The sequence below is a fragment of the Haliotis rufescens genome, unplaced genomic scaffold, assembly GCF_023055435.1.
Source record: "Haliotis rufescens isolate VD_foot unplaced genomic scaffold, xgHalRufe1.0.p SCAF_7, whole genome shotgun sequence".
NCBI lineage: Eukaryota > Metazoa > Mollusca > Gastropoda > Lepetellida > Haliotidae > Haliotis > Haliotis rufescens.
The window spans coordinates 39,930,621-39,945,481 of NW_025964361.1; the positions used below are offsets into that span (position 1 = coordinate 39,930,621).

The window sequence follows — 14,861 nt, forward strand, 5'->3', positions numbered from 1 at the left end:
CTGTGCATTCGGTACTGACTTCAATTTAGCATGTTTAAATCTCAAAGTAGCCCAGCTCTACGTTGCAAACGTATTTAAAGCAGTATTTATCGCCTACACAAACACTACTAATTTTTATTTATTCATTAATTTTTTTAGACTTGTGTCACTTTTTTAAAATTTTATTTTTTATTGTTCCCAGATTTGGAGATTAATACAGTATTCCGTCAAAAACATATTTCGGATAGCATAGAATGGCACAATACATTCATTAAAAAATTAAAGGGTTGGACAAACACACACTACTTATTGCTTGCGTTACCGGTGGTGCCGTTGTTGACGCTGCTACTACTTGCGATATTCTCACTAAAGTGAAAAATTATTACCTATTTGCACATATTTGAAATTCAATTCGAGATATCTAGATATTTGTAAGACCCTCTGCATGTCCAAACCGGGTTCAAACGTAATTTCCGACCATAATGCATTAGGGGCTAGTCACGTGACCCCTTTTGGAAACCATACCATGTGTTAAAGATATATTGAAAGCTCTTGGAAATGTGCATTCCACAGTGTCACTAAAATATATAAAAACTACCAAAATCATGACTTTATAGCCATTTGAACTTATAAGTAAAATACAGTTTCGTTTTTAACTGTCTATCAGTAACCCCTTATACTTCAAGACCAATGTCGAAAACCCCTAACAGTCTGGTATCTACAAAGAGAAGACCTTGGGTAGTAATCTCAATACAGACAAAGAAAGGCCAAGGGGTGTTAGTACAAAGAGCAAAGCATATAGTCCACGCGCATATATTTAAACTGTGCGCAGAACGTTTTCCAAAGTTACTTAATATTAGACATCCTAAGGGTTTTATTGACCTATTCCAATGGAATCATCAGGGTAATTCCGATACGACCCATATTCGAAAATATTTGTTGTAACCCCCAGCTGTTACTAACGATATGTTTATAACAAGGTTACAAGAGTAGTCCCCCTTGGTTTTACCAACATAGTATGCCACATTTTGTCATTTTCAGATGTTTTGTTGGTTTGTTTAACGCCGCACTAAGCAATATTCCAGCTATATGATTGCGGTGTGTAAATAATCGAGTCTGGACCAGACAATCCAGTGATTGATACCATTAGCATCGATCTACTTTGGGATACGATGACATGCATCAACCAAGTCAGCAAGCCTGACCACCCGATTCCGTTAGTCGGCTCTTAGGACAAGCTTAGTCGCCTATTATGGCAAGCATGGGTTATTTAACTAGCAGGTTTTCAATATTGATTGTAATCATTTTATCTGCATGTAGTTATGCTCAACTTGTTAAAGTTGCCAGAACCCCTTCGCAGTACCAGAAAGTCTATCTTTTATAGACTCTGGTAGTACCTCCATGGCTGCAAACATTGACTAGTCGCATGGGTCAAGATTCTTAATAGGAGCATGCTCGTGTTATACACCATGGCAACAGTGTTTCAGCCAATCAGCGGCCCGTGGAATGTGCACGTGGACGTCACAGCCACATTTGCATAGTTGAAGTGCTTACCGTAAATTCTCAAATAGAGAACCGTATAATATGAAAGTTTTAGGCATCAAAATGTTTGCTCTAATGCCTGAGCAGGTTATCGAGATTCACCATATTTTATATCCTCCCGAAAGTCTTTATCCCACGTTATTCAAAGATTTTGGCTGCCAGGCCCTACATCCTACTCAACCAAACCTCCCAATTATCAGACGGCCCCTTTGTCGTACGGCTTATACCGAGACTACCTGTTTACCTCAGTCTAAAGTGGAACAGCCCTACACAAATGACAGAACCAAAATAACGTGTTTGGAGGAAATATTTATTATATATTTATATTACTAACAAATTTAAACATAATATAAAACATGTTTCATTAATGTGACAGAATTTTCATATTATCATATCATTATCAACATATTCATCAATATGAATCACAGTTCATAACAAATCGGTCCTTTAACAGTTGACAGCTTCAGCAAATGTCCAAATGCGAATGTGCAATTGTGCACTGTGTCGGATTCTTGTGGGCATCTCAGCTGCTCAACGGGAACACACCAGGGTCCACTTGCACAAAACGATCTTAGCGCTAAGACTATTGTAAGCCCATGTTAAAGTATGGGAGTTAAGATCATCTTAGCGCTACGATCGCTTTGTGCAAGTGGGCCCAGGATCTCCTCATATTCACCGTCTACACAGAGCAGGAATCTTCTGTCATCCTTGGTAGTGGCCCACTGCCCATCAACGTCTTCTGGCGTCTGGCGTCTGGCGTCTGCATTGTAGATCGCCTGGAGTGAATACTGACAGACTACATTGCACGTGGGATCATACTCATGTTATGGAGAAGTAAAACTCTTTAATGCGTTCATATTCGTTCTAAAATTATATTCAGCGAAAGGTCCGGGGTTCGATCCCCGACCGCGTCATACCAAAAGACGTTTAAAGATGGTACTTGTTTCCCTGTGAGTTGGGTACACATATCCATTGTGAGTTTTAGTAGTGATAAAGTTTCGGTTTTGTATGTAAATTGACTGCAAGATGGGCATACCTTGTCACAGTGCTTTTTGTGACCGAGTCTGAAGCGTGAGATGGCTGCATCAGCTCTCCTTTCGTTCGAGTATGAGTTTGGCTTTTGGTGGATCTTGGGTTGAATTTTGTATAGCCATCTGCCGATCCTACTTGCGTCCCACTGGGCTTGCCATCTTTGGGTTATGGAGGCTTTGATTTTGCTTTTTGTGAAAGAAATTTCATCGTATTTTTGTGATATTTCAGCCATGTAAGATCGAGCTGTTTGTCTACAATAAGGGATATGGTATTCCATATAAGGGAAAATATATTCATTCTAAAATCTGTGCATGATTATTTCACCAAAACGAATCGCTTATCGGAACAATATGTACTAGTATATAAAGGAATATGACGTGTTATATGGAAATGCTACAACATCTACCGGTACTAACCTTGCTATTGTACAATCTGTCCATTGTAAAATCTAAATATTTCTTCTTTACGATCACATCAGTCAAATAGTTGTTTGGATGTGTGATATGCTAGTATGCTGTTTGTTTATATACTGATATATGTATGTGTGTATGTGTGTATTTGTGTGTGACTTGTATATTCGAATCACAATATTTGCAACAATAGGTACAATTAATCTAAAGTTATTACTTTATGTACAGTTTACTCTTATTAATTGTTAAATATCCTTTGTATGGAGAGGTGTTTAAATAAGTTTAACCTGTTCACCAATCCCATTCCTTTTTCTTGGAAATAAATATTGTTTAAATCATATACGTGTATATGTATTTATTTATAATTGTCTACAGTGTGATGTTCTGAAAAAGTGTATCATTCATGTGTGTACTGAAGAGGTTTCAAGCAGGCATTAAGCCAATTCATTCATGGACATAAAATACTGATTTAACTAAACAGTGTTCAGGAAATCTGGTAGTCCAGCAAAAAAAATTTTTGGGCATCATTTAGAAAATGTTATTTCAAAAAATAAAATCCAAGACTACCCTCCCCATCCTTCTCCCTCTTAGCCCTGCATTAGAAAATGAAATGGTCCACCCCTCAGATGTGCAAAAGAGTATCTGTATATATTGAGGGTAGTAACAAACTAATATCCATCTCAGAATATCCGGAGACTCGTGGCGACAATGAGACACTTCATACAACACAGCATCCAAAATCTGATGAAGACTTACTTGCTCTATGTAAAGCTAAATGGATGAACAACTTCTTTATTACATTTATCTTATCCCTACTTACTACTTCAACTTCAAAATGCCTCCCAGGGACGTAACGTGCTCTTTGACAGTATATTGACAACAACGCACATCCCGATACGCTCTCCAAAAATATCTTTTTATAATCCAGATATTGAAGCGCCCGTAAAAGGTGAACTTTTTACGTTGACAACAGTGTCGTGATTTAGATGAATATTTACACAACGTAAAAGCACAAGTGCCTCAGTCAGGAATTCATTGTTAAAGACACCTGGCCCAATATCTCTGTTAGTTCCCACCACGCGAATTCGATATGTAACGGTTCAGGGGATGGGTATTGGGGTACAGCTTTGGGTAGCGAATTGTGGATCACTCCCAATACTAACCACACAGTTTTAATTATTTAACTTTTTAATAATAATTTCACAATTAAGAATTGCACAATTATATTTATTACATTACAAGAATATAATTATTCTTTTCAGTATTTCATTCAGTGGTTAGGAAAATGTACAATAAATATAAAATACTTGAATGTCAACTCACATATCTCGGCTCGAACCGGCTATCACTCTCTCGTCTCAGAAAATCTACAACCGATCAAACTGTCAACAAAGTGACGTCATACCGGAAGTAATCTCTCGCACGAGGATACGGTCGGTGGAACGTGCACTCCACCAGTGACAGAAGTTATTTTACTTCGTGTCACGGCTATGTAGTAATATACAACGCAATTAGATGCAATTACTAGATGCAATTTTTTAGCCATACAAGGCAGATTTAAGCCATTATGCTACAAGAAGTAGTTTCGTGGAACAGACTCACGAATATAGGTGACGACACACGAACTATCACGTTGCCAAATCGAAACAGGTGATTTAGAACGTGTTTACATTTTGTTTTTGCACATTAAACAAACAGTCAGTAAGATCAGTAGTGCTATACGTTAATTCATGTAGCAATAACGTATATCTTTACGGTAGTATGCTGTATCACATACAACATGTACAATATGATTCATCTCACTGTCTACTGACCGCAATATACAAAAGGCTTGTACATTGCAATGGCCAATACATTATTTGACCAGCTGAAGACTGAAAACGTCTTTGAGGATAAGACATGTGGATGACCAACTTCTTTATTACAATTAGGAGCGACGTTTTTGGTGAAGGTTCTAACACCGTTAACAAGCAAGTAAAGTGCAGAGTATGCTTGAGGAGCATACAGTAGTATACAAGTTTGAGGTACCTTTTGCTTACCATGAACCCATCAAAGATTACAGTCGTAATCCTCTTGTTTGAACTACTGGCTTCGCCTGTAAGGACTTTTTTTTACCGTATTTCACATGTCTTGTGTACGTAACAGGCCTCTCCACTCTACTGTAACCACACCCCAATCTAATCAACTGTATAACCTCTACCTCATACATGTAGATACGCTTCTCACCCATACTCTGTACTTCATTGGTACCACTTCACTTGCTTGCTAACGATGTTAGAACCTAGACCGAAACGTCGCCCCATAATGTAATAAAGAGTGAGTGAGTATGGTTTTACCCCGCTTTTAGCAATACCACGGCGGGGGACACCAGAAATGGGCTTCACACATTGTACCCATGTCGGGAATCGAACCCGGGTCTTCGGCGTGACGAGCGAACGCTGTAATAAAAAACGTACTTTCATTGACAGCGTCTTTCGTACATCATGTATAGAAAGAAACTTGCTAGCATTTTGTGTCCGTTTTCCATAGCGTTAATTTTATGGAACTTGACATCACTGCCGAAAAGACAAGCGTAAGAGTACAGCCCAATTAGCACGCTTACATTAACATGATTAATTCGTTTAACTAAACCAGTCTGAGCGGTCTTCACGTGCTGACATGTCAATTCGCTCGAGACTCATTGTTTTAAGCCAGACAGCTCAAGACACGTTCCTTAATGCGAGTATTCAACAAACAGCTCACTCCAAGCTGAAGTCGTAATTAAGTGCCCGTGCTGAGACAAGGATCTTTATAAGGACAGCAACAACTGCTCAAGTCATTCACTTCAGTTTAAAGTTTTAAAGGACCGTTTTATATTACTTTAGTTAAAATGAATGTTACTTCTGTTTTATTGATACTTATTTGCGTGGGTTTCACTTCCTCTCATCAACATGGCCCCCCCGGTGGGAGACGAAGAAGCGGCGGAAGAAAAGACAGACGTTATGGGATGAAATTCGGGAGACTACAGCGCGAGGTTTGTACTTGAATTCACTTCTGGGTCCCTTTGTATTTTAACCTTTGAAAATGTATGAAACTTTATTTCATGCTTTCACACACACGTATCTCTGTAATGTGTTGTTTAGTTTTATTTATAAAATGAATCGTGTGTAATGATGTGTTCTTTGGGAGTGTGTGATATTTGACGCAGTAAAAGACTAAGTATATACTTTGGGGGCCGAAATCAGTTTCATCAGAACCGCTCGTACAATCTCCATCGTCATCATCATCAAGTGAGTGACTGAGTGAGTGTGGTTTTACGCCGTTTTTAGCAATATTCCAGCAATATCACTGCGGGGGACACTAGAAATGGGCTTCACACATTGTACCCATGTCGGGAATCGAACCCGGGTCTTCGGCGTGACGAGCGAACGCTTTAACCACTAGGCTACCCGACCGCCCCATCATCATCAAGTATTTTCTCATTACGGATGAATGTAAATGACCACCTTTGATGTATTTATATTCACACGTGTTTTTATACTTTATATATTATATGTTTACATGTACTCAGACGTTCTACAAACAACCAGGGGCACGGGTGGCCCAGTTGCGTCCCTTGGGCATGCCAGAAACCCATGATTGTGGGTTCGAATCCCGGTGCGCCCCGATTATGTTTCTAGGTTTGTCAGCACCATACCCGTGCTCGTGGGTTTCGTAAAGTGCTAAACGCCTAAAACTTGCATCACTTCGGACTCTCCTCCCACATTAACCTGATATAACTGGAATATTGTTGAAAGCGGCGTTAAACCCAACTCACTCACTCAGTCCGTGGGCCATCAAGTCGGATATTGCATATTTATGACTTTTTGTTGTTGCTTTGTCTGTCGTCCAATATGTGACTCGGATATGTCGAGTGAGTGAGTATAGTTTTACGCCGCTTATTCCAGCAATATAACGGCGGGGGACACCATAAATGGGCTTCACACATTGTAACCATGTCGGGAATCGAACCCGCGTCTTCGGCATGACGAGCGAACGCTTTAACCACTAGGCTACCCGACCGCCCCCGGATATGTCGAAGTGAACACGCGACAAATCGCGTACCAAATCTTCGACGATAGGCAAATATCAACTAAATATCCTCGCTGGTGTTACGATTCATGTAAAAAGACCTTGAAATCTTTCTTGTCAGACTGGGTTACTTTCACGAGGCTTATGTTTCTCTCTCTTCACAGCACGGCAGCGCGGGGGGCTTGTACAACTGGACTCGTCAAGTCACTGAGGACGTCACGGTTACGGAGAGAGCGTATGTCATCAGAGCGACCAAAACAATTTATCTCAAGTCAAAGGACAGATTGCTAGAAAACGTCAATATACAGGGATCTTCCTCGGTGTACGACTACAAGAATGTAAACAATGTAAGAATGTAGCAGGTTTTCTTCCTCCTGGCCTTGGTGGTTTGCAAACATGAAGTATGATCGTGCTGTGCTGTGCTGTGTTTTGCTGTGCTGTGCTGTGTATTGTTTTGCTGTGCTGTGTGCTGTGCTGTGCTGTGCTCTGTGCTGGGCCAACCTCCCATTCTGAAACGTGTAGAGGTCGAGGCTTCAATTACCGTATTGACTACATTTGGTCGTTTGTTACTTATATATTAGACACGCGAAGATCCGTGTTAGAAATGGTCTTCAGCAACCCATGCTTTTCGTAAGGGGCGACTAACGGGATCGGGTGGTCAGGCTCGCTGACTTGGTTGATGTATGTCATCGTATCCCAAATGTGTAGATTGATGGTTATAATGGCAGTCATTGGATTGTCTGGTCTCTCCTTCATATAGTTGGAATATTGCTGATTGCGGCGTTAATCAACAAACAAACTGATGTATTTATCTAATTCATAACCAACTGATAACCTAATTAGCCAATTGTGTCAATATTCACGAAAGACTCGACAGCGTCTTGAGGGCAAAGGGCTCACGATGAACTCACATGTATATCTTACGGGATATTCTTGGCAAGGATAGTCTCCGCTTGGCCATGTCTTAAAAGATCAATTGAGGATCGGTTGTCCAAAATGTGTGACCTGTTTTGGGCGTCATCACAATTCTAGACTAACACTTAGTCTCTGAAAATATATATTTTTGGTAGAAATGAATTACTCCATTTAAATTGAAAATGAGCCCCACTGAGATGGGAGATTGTGAGGGAAATCTAGACTTGCTTCGTTTAGGGCTTCAGCATTACAGAAAAGGCTGGGCAGAAGGAAAAATAACATGTTTCGGGGATTGTGGGACAGGCTATCACAACCTGGCAAAGAGGATCAATGCTCATCAACCTCTATTGTGTTTGCCCAAACTCGGTTAACACACTGCAGTGATATTAGGAATTATGATTACGGCTTTAAATAACACTCACCCGCCCACTCACTCCAACCCCTCTGTTTACAGAAGCAGGCTGCCGTGAAGCTCCGACTGAACGGGGGGAAGTTTTGTTTCCTCATCCCGGGGTCCATCTTCCATCATGGGTTTAAGTTTTCGGTCCATGACATCACGAGGCGAAATGTAGGTAGCATTTATTAATTTAACATAACTAATTAATTCAATGATGTTTATGATTTTAGTTAATTTTAGTTGGCTATAATTGTTTATGTAAATAATTGAATTAAAGACTAAATAGTATTCTTAATAGCTTTTGCAGACAATTTCATCCGGATGTTCAGTTATAGGGCGGTTTGCTTCCGGTTAAACGGTGTTTCGCTCTGTACAACTGACAGATCACGAACAATTCTTCGAGGTTTTCTTGGGAACCATTTAAGCGAAATGATAGTTGCATAGGGATTCATGTTTCGACAAAGCAACATAATAAAATCGTTTATTTTCCAGGTGGTCTCGCCTACAGTGAAGGTTGAAGATTTCATCATGACTGGAGTCGGTCCGATGACGCGCCAGGATGTCAAGACACTCAGTACCACGCACCCGACATTGTCGAAGTTCTGTAGTCGCTCTCGCGACGATCGCGTTGTTGACATTGTAGACGCAAGGACTGTGGTGCATGCGGGTAATTATTCTTCTTATTATTTATTTGTATTTTATTTTGGAGAAGACAACTTATCCTGCCAAGTTTACCTTTAATCTTTGGTCTCTTTTGTATCAAAATGTGTATAGAAGTTTAAGCAAGCACGTATTCAAGCTGAAAATCCTATTGATTTATCTTCTGTAACAAATGAACAAATGTTATATTATTGACGTGTTTAGCGTCACGGTTGATCTATGGTATTGAAATATTCACAATAACAGCCGATCTTGGTAACTGAAGTATCTACCGTAATGGTTGAACTATTTTACTGAATTATGCAACATAACGGTTGAACTATATTATTGAATTATGCAACGTAATGGCTGAACTATATAATTGAATTATGCAACGTAATGGTTGAATTATATTATTGAATTATGCAACGTATTGGCTGAACTATATTATTGAATTATGCAACGTAAAGGTTGAACTATATTATTGAATTATGCAACGTAACGGTTGAACTATATTGTTGAATTATGCAACGTAATGGTTGAACTATATTACTGAATAATACAATGTAACGGTTGAACTATTATTTATATTATTCAAGTATCTGCTGTAAGTACCCGCCTATATTTTCCTTGTAAACCAGAGTATAACCAGTTACTACATTGTAGTAGGATATAGCGAATAGGTGGTTGTAACGAACCAATTTTCAGTATCCAAGGACTGGTATTTGATACTATTATATATTCATGGCCATAACGAACTGATTTTGAACTGATGCGGAGTTGACTGTTATTGATTATGTCAGTTACGCACGTATTGATCACACTGAACCATTATCGGATATGTAATATGACCACACCAGGACACGGGTACGTTAAAATCTAAGGGACATAACTCTAAATCTGCACGTGTTATCTTTCAGACACAGATCTTACCGGAGCTGTTCCAATAACGGTGCTGACGCTCGGAGGCAAGGTCACCATCTACATCAAGCCGTCACTTAACATTGACTGATCCCACAACTCATCCCGAACATGGGTTATCCCCCTTTGTAACGTCATTTCTCCCCACAATATAGCAAAACAGTAAAATAGATTCGTTGTTTTCAAGTATCGACATCTTCTGCTGATGTCTAGCATCTGTAGATTTCTGATGCAAAATGGAAGTTTTACCCAAAAAGAAATCTACATATGTGATAATATAAGTTGACATACAAGCTGTTATTTCCTGAATGTATTTTATATGCATTGTCCAGATTTTATATTGAAACCTGTCAGATATATATTTTACGTTATATTTTGATAAATCATATTCACGTACTGGTATTTCACGTTTTGTGTTGTTTATTGTAGTGGAAGAAATATGCGCTGTTCAATACATTATCTGTGTGTCATCTAGTATCAGAGGCGTGTATTCGCGAAGACATTCCACATAATATCTGTATTTATCGAACGCACGCACGCAAGCACACACACGGTTATAAAGAACCCCAAGGGACTGTTGAAAAGTTCAGGATGTGGTGACAAGCATAGTCGCCTTCTTTTGGTAAGACGCGGTCAGGTAACCGAACCATCAACCTTCCGCTCTCGGGCCTGACGCTCTACCTCTGGACCACGGAGGCGGTCTAAACATGGACAGATGGAAGACAGAAAATGAACATGTCGAAAATGCATAGATGTTTATTTGTGTAAGAAACTACACGCAGTGGTCGACTGGCTGTTCAACACTTTTATCGACTAGAAAAATAGAAATAGTTTTTAAGCAACTCTGCAGATTTTTAATGTAGACTGAGAGTCCACGTTTTATCCGCTAATATCGAAACCATTTCAATACCCGGCAACACCACTCAGCAATATTCAGTTGGTTTATAAACACACGGTTCCCGTTCCACAGAGCGGCCTTAGCTGTTGTAAATCAATGTTGAAGTATGTGTGCGAGCTACGGCCTTAGCTCTACGACTGTCGTCATTCAATGTTGAAGTATGTGTGCGAGTTACGGCCTTAGCGCTACGACTGTCGTCATTTAATGTTGAAGTATGTGTGCGAGCTACGGCCCTAGTGTTACGACTGTCGTCATTCAATGTTGAAGTATGTGTGCGAGTTACGGCCTTAGCGCTACGACTGTCGTCATTTAATGTTGAAGTATGTGTGCGAGTTACGGCCTTAGCGCTACGACTGTCGTCATTCAATGTTGAAGTATGTGTGCGAGTTACGGCCTTAGCTCTACGACTGTCGTCATTTAATGTTGAAGTATGCGTGCGAGTTACGGCCTTAGCGCTACGACTGTCGTCATTTAATGTTGAAGTATGTGTGCGAGTTACGGCCTTAGCGCTACGACTGTCGTCATTTAATGTTGAAGTATGTGTGCGAGTTACGGCCTTAGCTCTACGACTGTCGTCATTTAATGTTGAAGTATGTGTGCGAGTTACGGCCTTAGTGCTACGACTGTCGTCATTCAATGTTGAAGTATGTGTGCGAGATACGGCCTTAGCTCTACGACTGTCGTCATTCAATGTTGAAGTATGTGTGCGAGTTACGGCCTTAGTTCTACGACTGTCGTCATTCAATGTTGAAGTATGTGTGCGAGTTACGGCCTTAGCTCTACGACTGTCGTCATTCAATGTTGAAGTATGTGTGCGTGTTACGGCCTTAGCGCTACGACTCATGTGTGGAATGGGACCCTCAACAGTTCCGATCACTGAAACTTCCGTCGGGATTAAGCACATTCTGGATGAAGAAACCTAGGATACATTGTAATGGCTCTTGCATCACACACACCTGGAGAATAATTATGCACCACTTTCCATATACTTATGAAACAGCAATTTTAAAAAAATCGTATGCCTTAATTATTTTCTTACGAATAAGAAAAATACCCTTTACAAAGTGACACTCTCATGTTGAAATACAGAAACCAGAGTGAGTGAGTTTGATTTTACGCCGCTTTTAGCAATATTCCAGAAATATCACGGCGGGGGAACCAGAAATGGGCTTCACACATTGTACCTATGTCGGGAATCTTTAACCACTAGGCTACCCGACCGCCACTAAAGATACCAGAGGCTTTTATGAAATAACAAGTTTTTTAACTGTTCCATGGCAATATTTACTCCACTACTCTTTGCCTCCTCTGCTTCATTGCATCCTGTGACATGGCTCACTACTTGTGACTATCGGGGAGACATTCAATGTTTTTGTGCTCACGTTTCAGCTGATACCATGTCATCTCGGACATTTATCGAAATGAAATCAGTGTCGTGTATTTGCAAAGGATACATTTATCGGGAGATTTGAAAATAAACAAATCTATTCTCCAGGTGTATGCATCTACTTAAAAAGTAACCGTCCAGAATATGGGGTTTCCGCACTATCAGGAATTCTCAAATGAGCTGAAAATAGCAATCCAGACACAAGACAAGCTTTACCTCAATGGATGTACGCGTACACTACTATTGGGTGAAAGCCTTTGATAGGATATTGATTACAAATAGTCGCGTTACCGTAGTAAAGAGTGAGTGAGTATGGTTTTACACCGCTTTTAGCAATATTCTAGCAATATCACGGCGAGGGACACCAGAAATGGGCTTCACACATTGTACCCATGTCGGGAATCGAACCCGGGTCTTAGGCGTGACGAGGGAACGCTTTAACCACTAGGGTACCCGACCGCCCCCGTAGTAAAGAACATGATGTCTCACCAGTAAAGACATATTGTGACCACTGTAGTGTGATACGCCGTTAGTGAAGAAACCCTTATTGACGATCATTTCCATTTTCGTTAATGCGAACGATTAACCTTGGGACGTGGACGTCAGGATTATCATTGGAACGTGAACGTCAGGATTAACATTGAAACGTAGACATCAGGATTATCCTTGGAACGTAGACATTAGGATTAACGCCTCTTCACTACATATACAACATAATAACTACATTGCAAGTGATCACAAGATACTCATCCCTGATTTTTTATTCCATCCTCGGCGATCAGGGTTCATTTTACACAGACTGTGATATGTACCCTGGGTGCTAGAGACGAGGATTAATGGGTTCGAGCTTTCAAAACATGGACTCTCAATTCTAATTGTAAATGCGTTATTGTAGTGTAGTAAATGGAAAGATTGGCAAATATACAAATAAATATGTACAATAATATAGATTATGTACATCAATGTACAGTTGTTTAAACTCTATGAGTCGAAGGAATTATGCTAAGATGGTGGTTTAAGAATGTAATTTGAAAACAAGCACTATATGTACTACATAATGGCAGCCTAATGTTTGTAGATCAACATTTCACTTGGAAGCATGTTTAATATTATACTGAAACATTTTCAAAACGGATACCAACCTTAACTTGAAATCAGATCAGATGTGTTTTTGTGCTCAAGTCCATCTCCAGCACATCGAATAAGATTCGAACGCATAGGAAAAGATTGTTGTGTTGGATTATTTCAAGTTTAAATATCCAGAGCTTTGATTTTTGTGACCATTCTGCCAAATATTACAAAAAATCGAATATGCGTTTTCAAAGTGTTTCAGTATATGTCTATTGCATATCATAAACGTCTAATGAAACATATGCGATGGTGATAATGTGTGGCTTAAAAGTTTAAAATAAACTTTTAGATGTTACTGAAAGATACCTATCCGACAGTTCTGGCATAATCAAACAGTGTTAAACAAAATACCGACAATTTACAAGGGTAAAGGAAGACACAGTTATCTCCCTTATGTCGCAAGGGCATGATCACACACTGTATGTCTACTTGCACGCTATATTGCTTACTAACTGGTTTGATAAGCGTAATGATCAAATTATTGCAAGTCTATTATTTATAAGCGTTTTAAATATTGGAATAAATCAAGGGTATAAAAATGTTTATAAACGTGCTGATTGTATTACACGCTGGCGTGGTCGTCAGAGAAGTGCTTGAAGAAACTTGTCTTTTTGCGTCGATTTTTAAGGTAATGTTTTTTTTAAATCAGTTTCAAAATGCCAACACAACAGATTTCGACTGGTATATCTACATTCATCGACACCAATGTCCTCAACAAACAACGGGTAACTGAGATCACGAAATTGTGTAACTATCGGATCAAATCGTGACCAACAGTTGTCATTCCGAGACAAGCCGAATGTCCTTTCTTGATGTCTGGAGAGATTCGAGAGTTTTCGGATCCAATCGGGTTTTCGCCATGTCAATCCGAACACTTCACCTTAACATGAAACACCTCGGACATGACATGACGATACTGCTAAGTTACTGTAGTGACTTGAAATGGGCAATGTGGTCGGAAGACATCGCTTCAGCCGTTGAAATTACGACCACATTCACTTTCAACACATCAAATGTCCACCTCAGCAGATTGACTCTGTCTCGGAAGGTTCAGTAGCCACGTCTCCGTTAGCTTTAGCGGCCGTCTCTTCGGCCATGACCTTGCCAAACGAAGACTGGCCTGGTCTGGGCTTTGCTGGGGCTTTCCTGAGAGAGTAGCCTTTCTTGATGTCCCTGAGGAGGCGGTCGATGATGCAGCCGTCATCTTCTTGGGGCGGCTTGATTGGTTTGTCTGTAAATAGAAAGTACACTTGACTTTACACAACGTATTTATTAGCATCTATACGTTAGGCCTTACATTTTTTTTTCTTGGTTAAAGGATCCGCCGACCTTAAGTGAGTGAGTCCAGACTCGATTATTTACAGACCGCCGTCATATAGCTGGAATATTGCTGAGTGCGGTGTAAAACAACCAGCCAACCAACCAAGATTTATTTTACCATTTTCCAATCCAAATAAAACTTCAAGAAGATACAAAGCTTCCTGTATGTTGCATTTTATTTCATATTTATTTTCGACCTTCAGATACTATCTTTCACTATCAAAATCCGTAAACATGAAA

At 39.9% G+C, this 14,861-nt stretch overlaps 3 protein-coding genes across 13 annotated transcripts in view; 1 reads left to right on the forward strand and 2 right to left on the reverse strand.

Annotated features, from left to right (window-relative positions):
* The window catches only part of LOC124144208 (inverted formin-2-like), a 57,546-nt gene extending 53,201 nt beyond the window's left edge, over window positions 1–4,345 (reverse strand). The window contains exon 1 of the mRNA XM_046513503.2: window positions 4,287–4,345. The gene's annotated coding sequence lies outside the window, so the exon portion shown is untranslated. The remainder of the gene's footprint in view (window positions 1–4,286) is intronic.
* Window positions 4,346–4,369: 24 nt separating this feature from the next.
* Window positions 4,370–10,287, forward strand: LOC124144209. The gene is made up of 5 exons (XM_046513504.2): window positions 4,370–5,976; window positions 7,178–7,360; window positions 8,383–8,496; window positions 8,818–8,992; window positions 9,885–10,287. The coding sequence occupies exons 1-5, from the start codon at window positions 5,833–5,835 to the stop codon at window positions 9,974–9,976; spliced, it is 708 nt and encodes a 235-aa protein (XP_046369460.1). The 5' UTR covers window positions 4,370–5,832; the 3' UTR covers window positions 9,977–10,287.
* Window positions 10,288–10,626: 339 nt separating this feature from the next.
* LOC124144211 (inverted formin-2-like) overlaps window positions 10,627–14,861 on the reverse strand; it is a 137,468-nt gene continuing 133,233 nt past the window's right edge. For all 11 annotated transcript variants that reach the window (XM_048387337.1, XM_048387332.1, XM_048387333.1 and 8 more), the window contains one exon: window positions 10,627–14,532. In XM_048387337.1, coding sequence (XP_048243294.1) covers window positions 14,324–14,532 — 209 coding nt within the window. In that variant the 3' untranslated portion in view covers window positions 10,627–14,323. The remainder of the gene's footprint in view (window positions 14,533–14,861) is intronic.

Coding starts and splice junctions, on each gene's coding strand:
- LOC124144209 (XM_046513504.2), top strand. CDS start 5,833: ATGAATGTTACTTCTGTTTTATTGATACTTATTTGCGTGGGTTTCACT. Junction 8,497..8,817: donor ATGACATCACGAGGCGAAAT/GTAGGTAGCATT, acceptor TTTATTTTCCAG/GTGGTCTCGCCTACAGTGAA. Junction 8,993..9,884: donor AAGGACTGTGGTGCATGCGG/GTAATTATTCTT, acceptor GTTATCTTTCAG/ACACAGATCTTACCGGAGCT.